The sequence below is a fragment of the Parambassis ranga genome, chromosome 15 (genome assembly GCF_900634625.1).
Source record: "Parambassis ranga chromosome 15, fParRan2.1, whole genome shotgun sequence".
Classification (NCBI taxonomy): Eukaryota; Metazoa; Chordata; class Actinopteri; family Ambassidae; genus Parambassis; species Parambassis ranga.
Window position 1 is genome coordinate 14039845 of NC_041035.1, and position 13985 is coordinate 14053829.

The 13985-nt window shown below is 38.5% G+C and overlaps 3 protein-coding genes across 3 annotated transcripts; 2 read left to right on the forward strand and 1 right to left on the reverse strand.

Moving 5' to 3' along the window:
* Positions 1-234: 234 nt before the first annotated feature.
* Positions 235-5633, forward strand: eif4e1c (eukaryotic translation initiation factor 4E family member 1c). Its single transcript, XM_028423996.1, has 7 exons — positions 235-316; positions 1254-1339; positions 3749-3844; positions 3966-4029; positions 4120-4233; positions 4307-4446; positions 5057-5633. The coding sequence occupies exons 1-7, from the start codon at positions 299-301 to the stop codon at positions 5169-5171; spliced, it is 633 nt and encodes a 210-aa protein (XP_028279797.1). The 5' UTR covers positions 235-298; the 3' UTR covers positions 5172-5633.
* Positions 5634-7236: 1603 nt separating this feature from the next.
* Positions 7237-10515, reverse strand: LOC114447145 (transmembrane protein 150A). The gene is made up of 7 exons (XM_028423245.1): positions 10216-10515; positions 9260-9307; positions 9124-9186; positions 8977-9044; positions 8771-8901; positions 8346-8523; positions 7237-7797 (listed from the first exon to the last, which is right to left on the reverse strand). Exons 1-7 carry the CDS (start codon positions 10278-10280, stop codon positions 7604-7606), a joined length of 747 nt encoding a protein of 248 aa, XP_028279046.1. The 5' UTR covers positions 10281-10515; the 3' UTR covers positions 7237-7603.
* Positions 10516-10714: 199 nt separating this feature from the next.
* On the forward strand, positions 10715-13952 carry LOC114447144 (NFU1 iron-sulfur cluster scaffold homolog, mitochondrial). Its single transcript, XM_028423243.1, has 9 exons — positions 10715-10836; positions 11074-11165; positions 11681-11775; positions 11882-12017; positions 12269-12335; positions 12414-12525; positions 12609-12672; positions 12845-13019; positions 13344-13952. The coding sequence occupies exons 2-9, from the start codon at positions 11101-11103 to the stop codon at positions 13410-13412; spliced, it is 783 nt and encodes a 260-aa protein (XP_028279044.1). The 5' UTR covers positions 10715-10836; positions 11074-11100; the 3' UTR covers positions 13413-13952.
* The last annotated feature ends 33 nt before the right edge of the window (positions 13953-13985 follow it).

Consider the following 13985-nt stretch of genomic DNA (forward strand, 5'->3'; position numbering starts at 1 on the left):
AAGGTGTAATGCTGCATTAATCAGTGTTTTCCAAATTTTGATGACAAGAGTATAATCATTTAACAACCATACTGAGTCAGATTTATATTTAACTCGTCATCGTTCGTTCAATTAATCATACAAAAAATACAACTCATAACGCCAAACACGTTCTTAGTAAATGCGTCCCTTTCTTGGAGGAACCCTGCTAGATTTTTCAGGCAAGCCCTCAAACTGGACTGTGGAGGCTTCCGTAGGTGTGTGAGGGGTTTGGAGTGACGCAGAAGCGCCGAACGAGCAGATCATTTCTATAGTCAAGATGGCGACATCGGAGCCGGTAAGAGAGACGAGATATATCTGTAAATTTCGACTAACATGCATGGAAGGATTAGCTACATGATCATTTCATCTACTAGTTTTATTGAATATCATTTCTTCTTTGAAATGACATTACTGTTTGGGCAAAATTATTTGGTCTCAGCCCACAGATGGTCGCGTGAATTAGCTTTAGCGTGCACAGCAATGTGATGGATATAAGGCATTGCCTGACTTTGTTGGCAGGGAGGGACTGGCTGGCTGGACGTCGCTCATTCAAACTCCTCTCACTGATCGGTTTTGACCTTCTTCGATATTAGAGCCAATATCTCTTAATGCTTTAATCATCCAATAATACATTTCAGTGTTTCTAGTATTATTTTATTGATTCATTTCTTTGTCAATCTGGGCACGTGTGTATCTAGCTTACAGCTAGCCTAGCTTCTCTGCTAAAACTAACGCTAGCAAACGTTGACTGTACAGTTAGCTAGTTAGTTCAGTTTTACATTATGTATTTTTCTATAAAACCCAATGTTGCAACAGATTTCTGTGAGCTGAGGCGAGTAACGGCCGAAAATGTTGGCGTAGTAGAGCTCGACACATTGCCACATCTTAGTAATAGTTATCTATGAAACGTAGGTGGTAACCATTAGCATAAAATAAATGGCATGAAAGTCTTTATTATGACGTGGATATGACTGACTAGTCAAATGCATTCTTTTGCCTTTAATTTATTTTCTCTAGGTTTGAGAAGTTTAGAAACAAATATGGTGGAGACTCAATTCTATAACCATGTAACATTACTAAATCATTTATACATGTATTACTTGCTTAAGGCCTGTGGTAACTGCCATAATGTTGCTACTTAATGCACTTGCAGATATAAAAGTGACATAGATATTGTAAGTGTTGATGTACTTGTATTTAAATGAGGTATATGATGTGCCCTTTCTCCACAGAAAGCAGCTGAACCTGAAGATCAACAGACTGAAAGTCAAGTTGTTGCAAATCCTGAGCAGTACATCAAACATCCTTTGCAAAACAGGTGACGAAAGCTGTTTTCTTTAACTGAATACTGCAGCCAAAAAAAATAGGTCACATTTTGTAACTAGTACAGCTAATTAAGTGTGCAAATTTCAGCTCATGGTACAAAGAAGTATAAGTGTTTGTTGCAGTTGCTGCCTAACAAAAATCCAGAGTCTAATACTGCATCCTGTTCTTTTGGGAAATCACTCTCAGGTTTACCATGTTCTCGTCAGATAACCAAGATGCTGTCTTGATTAACACCAGTTGATGACAAATTTAGTACTTTAGTAATAAACCATGAGGTTGCTCTGGCCTTTCAACTCTAAAATCCTAATTATTGTGGACAATCCAGTTGACAATTTTAGCTTGAAATTTCTGTTTCTCAGTTGGAATGGAACACATCATGAGGTTTAACGCACACAAAAGTTACAAGAAAGTGAACCCTTTAAACACAAAGAGGCTAAAAGGCAGCACTACTAAATGTTTGTCTGTTTAGCATATTACATGTGGTATGTTAGCTAAACAGTGCACTAAAAATTTCATCTTGCCCTGTTTAGGACACATGACTCTTGATCTTTGCCTAGTCCTCACAATGTGTGGGTGATAAATATAATATCTTTAGCATAACGTGTTTGGGAACCTTACTTGTTAAAATGGGTTGTATCCTCTGGTGTACATTTGCATTTTTTGTGCTATACAAAACAATATTCTAAACAATGTACAGGTAAATGATATGATTTAGGAAGAGGTGAATTCTGCTTCCTGCTCTCCACGTTAGTGTTGCAGTTGTTGTTCACTATTGTCCTTTTTGAAATGTTATCATAGTTCTATGGTTCTGACGACCTATTCAGGAGCATTGTACAGTTGGTGTGGGAAATGCTGAGTAGTTCTCTTAGTAAGTCACTTCTAGGCCATTCTGCTTGTTCAGCACAGCCTCAGAGGTCAAGGTTGTCCACATCTGCTTGCCTGGCCCACGTTATCCTGGTTTTAGATTTTAGAATCTTTAGATTACATTTTTTATTTAAACATAACGCTCCTGCTTTGTGTTCAATGTAACAGTTGGGCCAAGTGTTGTGACTCCTGTCACGCTTCAGTGGCTTGCTCTGTTTTTCAGTCCTAGTCTGTCATACTGTGTTAAATCCGTTATCTAATATTTTGTGCCACTGTCAGAAAGCCCTGCTGTAGCAGTTAGCATGTGCGTTTGTGCTGAATCGCTAAACATGCTGTAGATTCAACTACTCTTAATTTAGTTCTTACTGTTGTCTGTGGAGGTAAACTTGTAGGTGTTGATCGCTTTCAAGATTCAAAGTCATGCAAAATCATTTTCATAAGACAGCTGCCTGAAACTAGCAAAGACACATTTGGTGCCTGAGAACATGTAACCTGGTGGGAAAAGATAAATCTGTTGTGATAAATAAGCTACAAAAAGTGTTTTCTGTATTTAAGAGATAAAAATGAATGAAGGGGTTGCAAGAGTCTACTTCTGGAAAGAATGTCAGAAGCATTGAGTGGAAAAAAGGTTTTTGGGCTAGTTATTTAAGGCTAGATATTTCTAAAATTATTTTTAAAAAAATGTGTTAATGAACAGAAAGACATATTGAGACACACTGTCCTATAAGTATGTGTCATATTATTGAATAAGGGGTTGGTCCTCATAGCAATCCACATCTATAAAACAAGTTACCTGGATTAGGATTTAAAAGCCTTTCGATTTCCATATTAATCTGACAGAAATTATTCATATGTCAGGAGCTCAATCATTCCACCATTACTGTGACATGCTGGCCACTGTATTTGTTGACATGTTATGACTAGGCATGAAGTCATGCGTTTTGACTCTTGTGGACTCAACAGAGGGACCGTGTCTGTGTGCAATCTCATCTCCCTATCAGCTGTGTAATAGTGTGTATTGTGGAGTTGCCACATGGCACAAATACCATCTGGTCCTCTGATTTGTCTTTCTCCGTTCTGTGTTTATGGCATATGGGTGGGGTTGAGGTTCCAGTTGTATGCAGTGGGGGCCACAGGGTTCAGCTGATGTCCTCTCACTGCCCTCATCCCTCTCCAGCTTGCCCCACCCCTCCTGGGAATAGATGAAAGAATAACAGCACCCATTGTAAACAAAGGCTGCGTTTGTAGTGCTGATGATGGCTGGCTCTCTGTTCTTTTTCATTGACACATGTATGCTTTTGTAACTACCTTTTGTGAAACAGGGGCATACATCTGTTATTAGGACAAGGTAATATATTTATTAAGATTACAACATTCCATTAAAACCTTCTAGATGTTTCTTCATTTTGTTGAGAATGTTCAAAATAGTAAGAAACTGTTTTTTAAGAGACAGACATGTAATAACACATCACTACACTTCAGCCATTCAGTCATTTACTTGTTGTCTTGTTTTGATTCTTGTCCTCTCCGCACTCAGATGGGCCCTGTGGTATTTCAAAAATGACAAGAGCAAAAGCTGGACAGAAAACTTGCGTCTCATTTCCAAGTTTGACACAGTGGAAGACTTTTGGGCGTAAGTTTCTTTATTATTGATGTAATATGGTTGCGTTTCTGTCATTACATAGAAGTACATGTGTTTTTTTTCTTTCTAAAACACATTAAAACAAAGGATTTGATTTTTCTGTTTCTCACAGATTATACAACCATATACAGCAACCAAGCAAACTTGGCTTTGGCTGCGATTATTGCTTATTTAAGGTAAGCCTTTTTTGCACTGTAAATCAAATTTGAACCCAATAATGTGGTTTTTAATAGCGTGTTTAATAATGTTTTGACTTTGTGTCCCAGGATGGGATCAAGCCCATGTGGGAGGATGACAGGAACAAGCTAGGGGGTCGATGGCTGATGACTCTCAATAAACAACAGAGACACAATGACCTTGACCGCTACTGGATGGAGACGGTAAGACATCTGAATCAGCACTGTTGTATGCTTCTCTTGATGGCTTTATTGATGTGTTTTGTGCTTTTGGCAGCTCTTGTGTTTAGTTGGTGAGTCATTCGATGAGGCAAGCGAGGATGTGTGTGGAGCTGTGGTCAACGTCAGACCTAAAGGTGACAAAATAGCCATCTGGACAAGCAACTGCCAAAACAGAGATGCCATCATGACGATAGGGTAAGTTGCAAAACAAATTGGTCACATTACACAGGTCAGCAACCGTTGTTAATTACAGTGTCACCTGTAAGGCAGCAAGTAGTTTGTCACTTGTTGAAGTTACATCCAAATAATGCTGACCCTTATCCACCACTGAAAATGTCACCAGCGTCACATGAGCATGTGAGTTACAAGTAGGGATAACGGAGAAGTGAGGTCTGGAGGAACAGCTCTGTAATCTGAACTTTGAGCAATTGTGTTCCACAGTGTATGGTATGCTCTTAGCTCATGAGATAGGGTTTGCCTGCCACTGAAATAAATGTATTTATAATAACTCGGTGAACATGTGTTTACTTGCGACACATAGTCAGCGTTTGAATCCCCAGTCATTAGTGAGAGCTTATTCCTCTCACCCTAATTATTTTGTTTTTGGTAGACGGCTCCTCCAGTATTTTGTGTCTTCTCCTAAAAATGTCCAGATTAATAAAAATACACCCACAAAGTTAAGACAGAGAAGGTGACAATAGGCAAGATAAATAAACTTATTAGCTGCATGTGGCCACTAGATGGTGACACCAGGTTGACATAAGTCTTGACACGTCACTCAACCTCACTGTTGGTTTTTCTACAGGCAACTCTACAAAGAGCGTCTGAACCTCCCCATGAAAGCCATCATTGGCTACCAGTCACATGACGACACGTCCAGTAAGAGCGGATCCACCACCAAGAACATGTATTCCGTTTGAAAAATCTCCCCCTCATTTCAACTGGCTGTAGATTTAAACAATTACCAATCTGCATCATCACAATAATTTTTGAGTTGTCAACTACTGTAGTGTCCTTCCTTTTATTGCAAAGAGAATTGTTCATAGTGTCTACAGCTGGAGCTTTCCCCAACACGAGGATGTAGTGGAGTAGATGTTATAAACAGGGAGGAGGCAGGGGAGAGAAGAGTATCTGATATAGGATGTCACATGTGAGCAGGAGAACACAACTGATTTCCTTTTAGAGTTGAAGAGTTCTGTGATTAATACCAGTGACCTCCCTAGCTTAGCTGAGAACAAGCTTTTTCAATACTTAATGTCTTTGAGTTGCAAAGAAAAAATTAACTATAAGGCCTTGTGTTTTTCTCATGCTGAGTTCTCACTCCTTACCAAAAGTGTTTCTCACCTCACAGGAAAAAAACAACGGTAGACAACTTACCTTTACACAACAAATTTTAAGGGCAATTTTAACTTGATTTATCCAGAAGTGTTAAGCATGACTTGGGCTTTCAGATGCACCAGCTGAAAGAATCTACAGTATCTTAAAGGTTTGTAAAAGCTGTGGTCACACTCCAAAGTGTCCAGTTTGGATTTAAGGCCACTTATCGTTTCAGCCATGCTGGAATTGTGGGATATTGCTTGTAGTACTTTTTGAACTTTTTTCTCCCCCCTTACATTTTATTTATAATGTATGCATTGCAGTTACTTAGTTGAAAGACAACCATGAGATTTGTGTTTTTCAAATTGTTTTTTTTTTCTTTTTGTTAAGGTTTATTATGTGGACTACTGCATATAGACGGCATTTTTTTTACAGTGTACCATACAGTAAAGATGGTGACAGAATTAGGTGTGCTTTTCACTGTTTTCTTCCTAACATAAACTGTAGATAATATCGCACTCCTCTCTTGGTTGATGCGAAAGAAAGATGATATTCATTGTGAAATGATTTTGCTCATAATGTATCTTTATTATCTGTAATTCCAGGATGTATATTACCTTCTTTCAAGTAAAGGTTAAGTGCTTTGCATTAAAACACGGCCCATGTTGTCCTATTTTTTCTAAACTTTACAGTGTAATTTTTTTTTTTTTCAGGTTTGCTCTAACCAATCGCCTTCAGTTTTTTATGGGTTGCTTGTTAGCAAATGATTGTTTATGTATTAACAGTCATGAAGCAGTGTCTGGTCACAGAGTCATTCTAAAAGTATTGTTCACTCTGGTTTCTACTGTGTCCTGGAGATATTTTTGGCTTCTAACCTATTCTGGACAGTTTGAAGTGATAACTGTAGGTATACTTCATGATGAGGTTTGACAAGTTAGGCAGAAGAGGCATTAAAAATTTTCTATTCTAAAATTATATTAAAAACACAAATAGGGAGGGTGAATTATGAGGATCTTTTTTAATCCTACTTTTTTCCATTATTGGGCCAGATACTGGTGTAGTAGTGATGTACAGCTTATATAAGTACATATTTAATTTGTGTGACATCACATTTTTCCAAATGAGACAGCAAATACAGAAACTTGGAAAAACGTTATGATGAAATGAACACTTTGTAAAGGCAGGGGGCTTAGTGATGTCTCCTGAAGTTTCTTATGAATAAATACATTTACGGTAACCAAACTGACTTAAAGACTTAAATAGTGCTTTTATTGCTGTAGTTTAATTAATACTGCATGATCTCAATGAACTAAAGAGCTGTCACAGTAGTTTTGAGTTAAATATAAGGGTGAGCCTGTCACTGTACCTCAGTCTAACCTGTCTTTAGATACAAAGACAGCTTGCTAAAATACAGAAGATTAAACAGACCAGATCTGAAGTATGAAGCCAACACTGCATGTTCCTGGATGTGGGCCAACTAAGACAATGACATCCGTGCTTTCTACAGAATAAACTGTCAAAACGCATTTTTCTGAATGTCAGTCACCTAATCTTCCAGTCAAACAGGATCTCATTACATCACAGACTTTTAGTGTCCAAACGTCCTCCACCCTTCTACTAGAACTTGAGTCAGATCCACACAACAGCAGTACTTGTAAGAGGCTGAAGGATTTTATTAACATGTAAACACTTTAAGTGCTTATATATTTTATTGAACTCCAGACTTTGTATTAAAATTTCATTCTTAAACTAGCATCCAGCAAAGGTATTGCACAAAGACTATCAACATAAATAATCTGAATCAGAGTATCTGTGACAAAAGCTCAATCCAAGTAACATTTGTTTTGTTTTAATAAATATAGGTTATTTTACCAAAATGCTAGAAAAGCCCAGTAAGCAAAATAACTGTGGTCCCAATCCATACATTGCTATAAATCCATCCCAGCAGAGATTAAAGTCATGGTCCAGCCACTGTGTTCTTTATCCAGTCTATCCTCACTGCTTGTGTGTGTCGGCTACACACCAGCAACTCATGTCAGGACATCTGAATTATCAAGGGCTTTTCCTCCTCTCGTCTGCCCAACAGATTTGAAAGCATGAAGGATGAGAAGAAGTAAAACTCCACAGCATAGCTGAGCTCAAACAGCTGCAGGTTGACACTCAGGCTCCACTCAAATATAGCAGAGAGATGAAGGTAGAAGTATTTGCCCTGCACAAACAAAATCGTGTCTGAGGGATTTTAAGTTAAGGACATAAAGAGCACTAAAACATGGAGTCTTAACACTTTCACGAGGGGCAAGTAGGAGAAATCAAGGCAATAGAAGTCTAAATTACCTGGACTTGTTTAAGGCTGTTCAAGGTTCAAAGTAAATGTTGCTTTCCAGTCTAACCAGCTTCTGTGCAGACAGGCCGGTGGCTATAACTACAGGCATCAAGCAAGTTATTTTTATGCTGTTAATGGCGCGTTTCCTATTATCATCTAAGTATAAAGTAGAGCTACCCATGCCCACTCGCCTCTTTTTTGTGCGCCTCTATCAAGTTGTAACCAGTCCCACTTTGTAAACAGAGCAGCAGCCTGGAAGTGTTGTAAAGGAGCTGGACAGTCTAACTCAGGCGTCACTGCTGAAACGTGTCCTGACCAAATGAAGCTGACACAGTTGACTCTTATGATTTACCATCCACAAACTGACTGGACACCTACAATCATGACTGATTAAACAATACCTGCAAACAGAAACAGTCAGTGGGATTCCAAACACAAACAGCTGAAAGGATACAGCAGATGGTGGCTATGATTTGAACCACAGTGGAGGTGATGCGCAGTGGATAGAGAACCTTTTCATATCCCGTCAGCACATATTTCCCAGTCAGGGCGGTTAGCAGGACGGTGTAGAAGCAGATGCATAAGAAGCTAACGGCAGCTCCAAGGTAGTGGAACAGTGACACGTTGCTTGGCTGTGGAAGACAGTGGGAAGATTCTCATTTATTTCTCTTTAACTGTTGAAACAAGGTGCTCAATTATTATACTTTAGGGTGACTGACTGATCTTTGAGTGCACTTATAAAGCATTACCTGCCTTAATGCAGTCATGGAGTACAGCAGATCTAACACCTGTCTGTTTCACCTGCTACTTCTTAATAATAATTACTTTCTGGAGTTTCGAAAGTGTTGGATTCAGTGTGGAAACATAAAATGTACTCACATTGCAGTTTCCAGCTGAGAATGCCCCCACGGCCGCCACCACACCAAAAGCCAGAGCACACTTGCTCATCATGGAATGACATGCATGCCTCTCCATGATGTGGGCATGATGGAATATACAGAACAGCAGAACTAAAGAGGAGATCACAGTCGGTTCACAGTGGCCCATATCAGTCTCATGTATGAAGTATTAGCAGGTGAACTCACACAGAAAGGATCCAGCATTGATTGTGGCTGTAAAAAGAGAATTTTCCGGTGCGTTGGTTCCACTTGAGCTGGAATCACATATTTTGTCCAATTAAAATCATGTGTGTGGTTGATTCCAGGGAGGAGGTGAGTGTGATGAATGTTTACCTAATGGTCGGAGCAAAGCAACATCCAGTGGACTGGTTCCCTGTGCAGTGATTGCTGGAACTCCTGAGAACAAATTCACAACATTTTGTAGAATCCATCATTATTCACAATAAAATATTACACACAACTCACTCACCAGTCACTGAGAGAGCATACATGATTACTGGAGACAGCCAGGGCATATCTGGAAGTATAAAACAAAGAAAAACTATGATGACACACTTTCTTGGCTGTATAGTAAATGATAGATCTCCCAGGCCTATGTCTGCATCGTGGTTAGACAGGAGACCTCTCAGCTCTAATGATGCTATGACCTCTGACACTTGGTGTGTTTTAACCAATACAAATATGTTCCCACATCAATAAACCACCACAAATGTTTCTGACATGAGAGATTTTATCCAGTCTGAAGAATTAGTCATGGGGAAAAAAAACACTATAACAAATTATGATAATAATCACTGTGAAACATCAACTGTATGAGGAAATGTAGTCAAACACTAAACCAAGCAGAACGAGGAAACATTACTAAAAACTGAGGTTAATGATTATCAACAAGTATATTAACAAGTAAGTCTGCTTTTGTTGCTGGAGCAATTTCTACCACAATATTGTCCATTGACGTTTATCCACAGTCCAGTGTTCACACCCAGGAGAACATAAAACTAGACAGGTCACATATTTCCAGACTGTTGTTTCATAGGGTTTCTAAGCAGCAGCTGAGCTCCCTCATGCTCTGACGTGGATTACACTTATCTTTGACAGCACAAATGTTACAATGAGAAGATGTGAAAAATAATGTGATACCATCTCATATGATACCATCTCATAACATCCTGCTCATGGCCGAGCGTTACTGGTATTACCACTGAAATCAACATCCTGTTAGGCCTGAATTTACAATTCATGTCTAGATAATCTTAAGGTTATTCTGAGTAGTAGTGTTACTTTATCAGCACCAGCTCAACTTTATCTAAAATGTCACACTGACAAAAAGGTCTAACATGTAATGCACACTAATGATGATGTAAGCTGGACAGTTCTAACACTTTGTCAGAGTAACAAAAGTCTGTGAATTTCTGTTCAACTTACACAGTCCATGTTCCAACGAAAGACACCAGGGAGATGGAGATGGGAAAGATGATCCACAGCGTCATATCTCTGTGTGTGTGTGTGAGTGTGAGAAAGACAAGACACAATTAAAAGTTATGCCCAGGTGTCTTCAAAACACTCGCAGGACACCCCTTCGGTAGCGTGCAGATTCCTGACACAGTTGTCCGTGTATCCACATAGAATTAGAAAAAGAAATAACCCTGCACGAGTGATATGATGGAACTCCGGGTCCTTTGAGCAGACAGTAACACTGCTGTGGTTAGTTTGGTCTTCCACCATCCACAGCACAGCCCTGCTTTTATGGGAGTCTCTCTCTCTCTCTCTCTCTCTCTCTCTCTTTCTGCCACTCCTTTCGGGCACCACCTTGCTCTGTTAGAACAAATGTTGGGAAATATGGGATTGGCCTACTTGATGGTATTCAGTTGTTTGTTTTAATCCAATCTTCCTCAACTTTATACTTAGTCTTCAACCAGATACTCTACAGGTTAATATAGACTACTGTAAATGTAAAATACAAACTCTATAGAGTAGTTGGTGTATACATGCACAGATTTTGGATGTTAAGAATACCTGAAGTTGGAGAACTGGTAGGGTTGTTATGTAAGTCATGATGTGGGTGGTTTAAGGATTTTTTTCTATCAACATATCAACATACATTTCCTCCAGTATGTGATTTTTTTTTAAGACTATTTGTCTACTTGTAGATGTAAAGTAGGATGCAGTAAAATCTTAAATACTACACATTTTTATGTGCAACTGAACATCATTAACTGTATTACCTGGCCTTGGGTGGTTCACTGAAACTGAAGAGGCAGTACTGTGTGCCCTCTACCACAGGAGGTCCTCATTTTCAAAACAAACAAAATGGCGGCGCACATGAGATGGGGTCTTCACCAGTTGTTACGGACAAGAAGCACTGCTCATCTTAGGTTTGAACCTCTACATGTGTGACATAACCTTTTGTTTGACTGACACGATAAGTTCGAAGTCTTATGTAAAGCACAAACACGGCTTTTTCGCCGTGCGGCTGCAGTGGATGATACGTTTAGCATGCTAGTTAGCACTCTAGCAAACTGCGGTTTATGTATCTGTTTGTGTCTCCAACTTAATCTCATCTACTTATATAAGTGCATATATCAAAAGTTGATGTTCAGTCATCATAATATTCAGTCGTCTTGTGTTTAGTGTGTCTCCTCCCATTCTCAAGCATGTAATTTAGCCGTTAGCTGTTAGCTAGCTCTAAAAGTTTGATCACCAGAATGATTAAGGCCCGGATAACATCAGATGTACACTTTTTGAGCATGTACAGCTAAAACATTAGCCATCAGCTAATTGAAACGTGTAAATGTGTCATTGTTTTCCGTTTTTGCTGACTTAATATTTAACATAGCTACGATACATGAATGACATACATGAGCTAACGTTTTTTTTTTAATTTCCTCAGATTTCTAGACAAGTCTGGAAGCTCGTACCACTCACAGTTCATGACCCACAGCTTCAGAAGTGTTCAAGCTCGGACAGGAACCACACACTTTTCAAGTGAGAAGCCGTTGTTTGGACACCTTATTGCAGTTACATGTTGTTTAAATGACACAGTCACAAGTTAAAAGTATGCCACATCATTATGAAAATGGTGTTTTTCCAGTAAGACAACTGTCCATCCAGACCCAAGACACTCCAAACCCCAAGAGCCTGAAGTTTCTTCCCGGTAAACCTGTTCTAGGAAGTGGGACACTTGACTTTCCATCTCCAAACTCTGCTGGATGCTCATCTTTAGCCAGGTAGTGTGTCACGTTTACTGTTGTATATGACACATTTATATTGCACTCTTTCTTATGTGGAAATGAATAAAAACAAACCCAAAATATTCAATATGTGCGGATTAATGTGGGTTATTTTTAGTACAGATAGTAAATGAGATAAATGTACACTGATTCTCCAGCATGTTTACGATGTAGACACTTTCTCACCTGTCTGTTGTATCACAACATTTTATACTTTTGGGGTATGTTTTTATGTTTGTTTCTTTCAGGAACCTGTTTGAAATTGAAGGAGTGAAAAGCGTGTTCTTTGGTCCTGACTTCATCACAGTCACTAAAGTAAGTGTACTTTTATTCCTCTGAAATCTTTTTGGAAAGATAAAACAGGAGGCGTTTTTTTTTTTTTTTTTTTGGCAGACAGATGAGGATGTGGAGTGGACCGACATTAAGCGTCATGCTTTGGAGACTATTGCTAAGTTTTTTGAGAGTGGTGACCCAATAACAACAGGAGCAGTACACCATGAAAGCAGTGAGTGTGCAATATGGCAATATGAAACCGGCAGGGAGATGGGATATGAAATATTTTCATATTTTATAATTCCTTTACTATAGGTCTGTCTGAGGATGATGATGATATTGTATCCATGATAAAGGAGCTTCTGGACACTAGAATCAGGTGCCAAACAACAAACATTTGTTCAAATATATATAAATATATCTTTTGATACTTCTTTATTCTACGCTCACAAAAATTATGCCAGTGTTGTAAGATACAGTTGTACTGAGATAACGGTCTTAATCTGCCTTCCCTTTGTGTTCTGTACATTTTGATATGGTTCACTCACAAGACCTACAGTGCAGGAAGATGGAGGTGATGTCATCTTCAAGGGTTTTGACAATGGCACTGTCAAGTTGAAGCTGGTCGGCTCATGCACAGGATGTCCTAGCTCTACAGTCACCCTGAAAAATGGCATTCAGAACATGATGCAGTTTTATATCCCTGAAGTAGACAGCGTGGAGCAGGTGATTATCTTGGTAGAATTTGTTTTTGTACATAAGCAGAGATTTTGAAGTTGTTCTTGTTCTGAGACTAAGTTTCATTTGGTATTAGTTGCAGAAGCTGCAGATATTTGTTAATCATCATGTACAGCGATATGGGCTTGAACTTATTTTTTATTTTCTAAATGTCAAGGTTAAGCAAAGAACACAGATTGTGTTTTTTATTTATCTGCTTTGGCAACTATTCCCAGTATTAAAAATAATGAAAATCCAGATTTCACTTTATTTGTGGACAGAGTTATTGTATTGCTTTAATAACATTTTGGAAACTGTCTTTTTTTTGCTCAGGTGGAAGATGAAGTGGATGAAATCAATGCGAAGGTTTTCTCAGAACTTGAAAGCAAACTACAAAAATAACAGCTTACTTGACTGACACAAAAACATAGTGAAATGTACATAAACATAGCTGTGCATTCTTCACACCAAATAAGAAAGAAGTGAGACTAGTATTCCCTGCTTGTTTGTGTGCATTCCATATACTGTTTATAGTCTGAGCTGTAATTTATGTGTACATACTGTAGCCATAACAAAAGATACTTTCTCTGTATAATCAGGAGAGTTTTGCTGTGATGCCTGTAAATGTGCTGTTGTATTTATTTCTTTAAAATACTGTATATTTTGAAAGAATATTTTCTTATGAAGGAAATATGGTGAAAATGTATGACATTGGTTAGAGTCATGCAGAAAGAACATTTGATAAAGTGTCCTAGCTGTTGCTGCTGCCATACAAAACAGAATGAACTGTTTAGCTTGTTGATGCACCAATTAGGAATTACATTAACTGTTATTTAGATTCTTAAATTATTCATCAGCTGGAAGTTGTGCATCAGAATATTTGTGTTGTGTTCTACTTTCAAGATTTAATGTATAACATTAAAGTTCAGTTTGTCTTGAGGACTATTCGATTCATTTCTTGTAGTTAATCCTTGC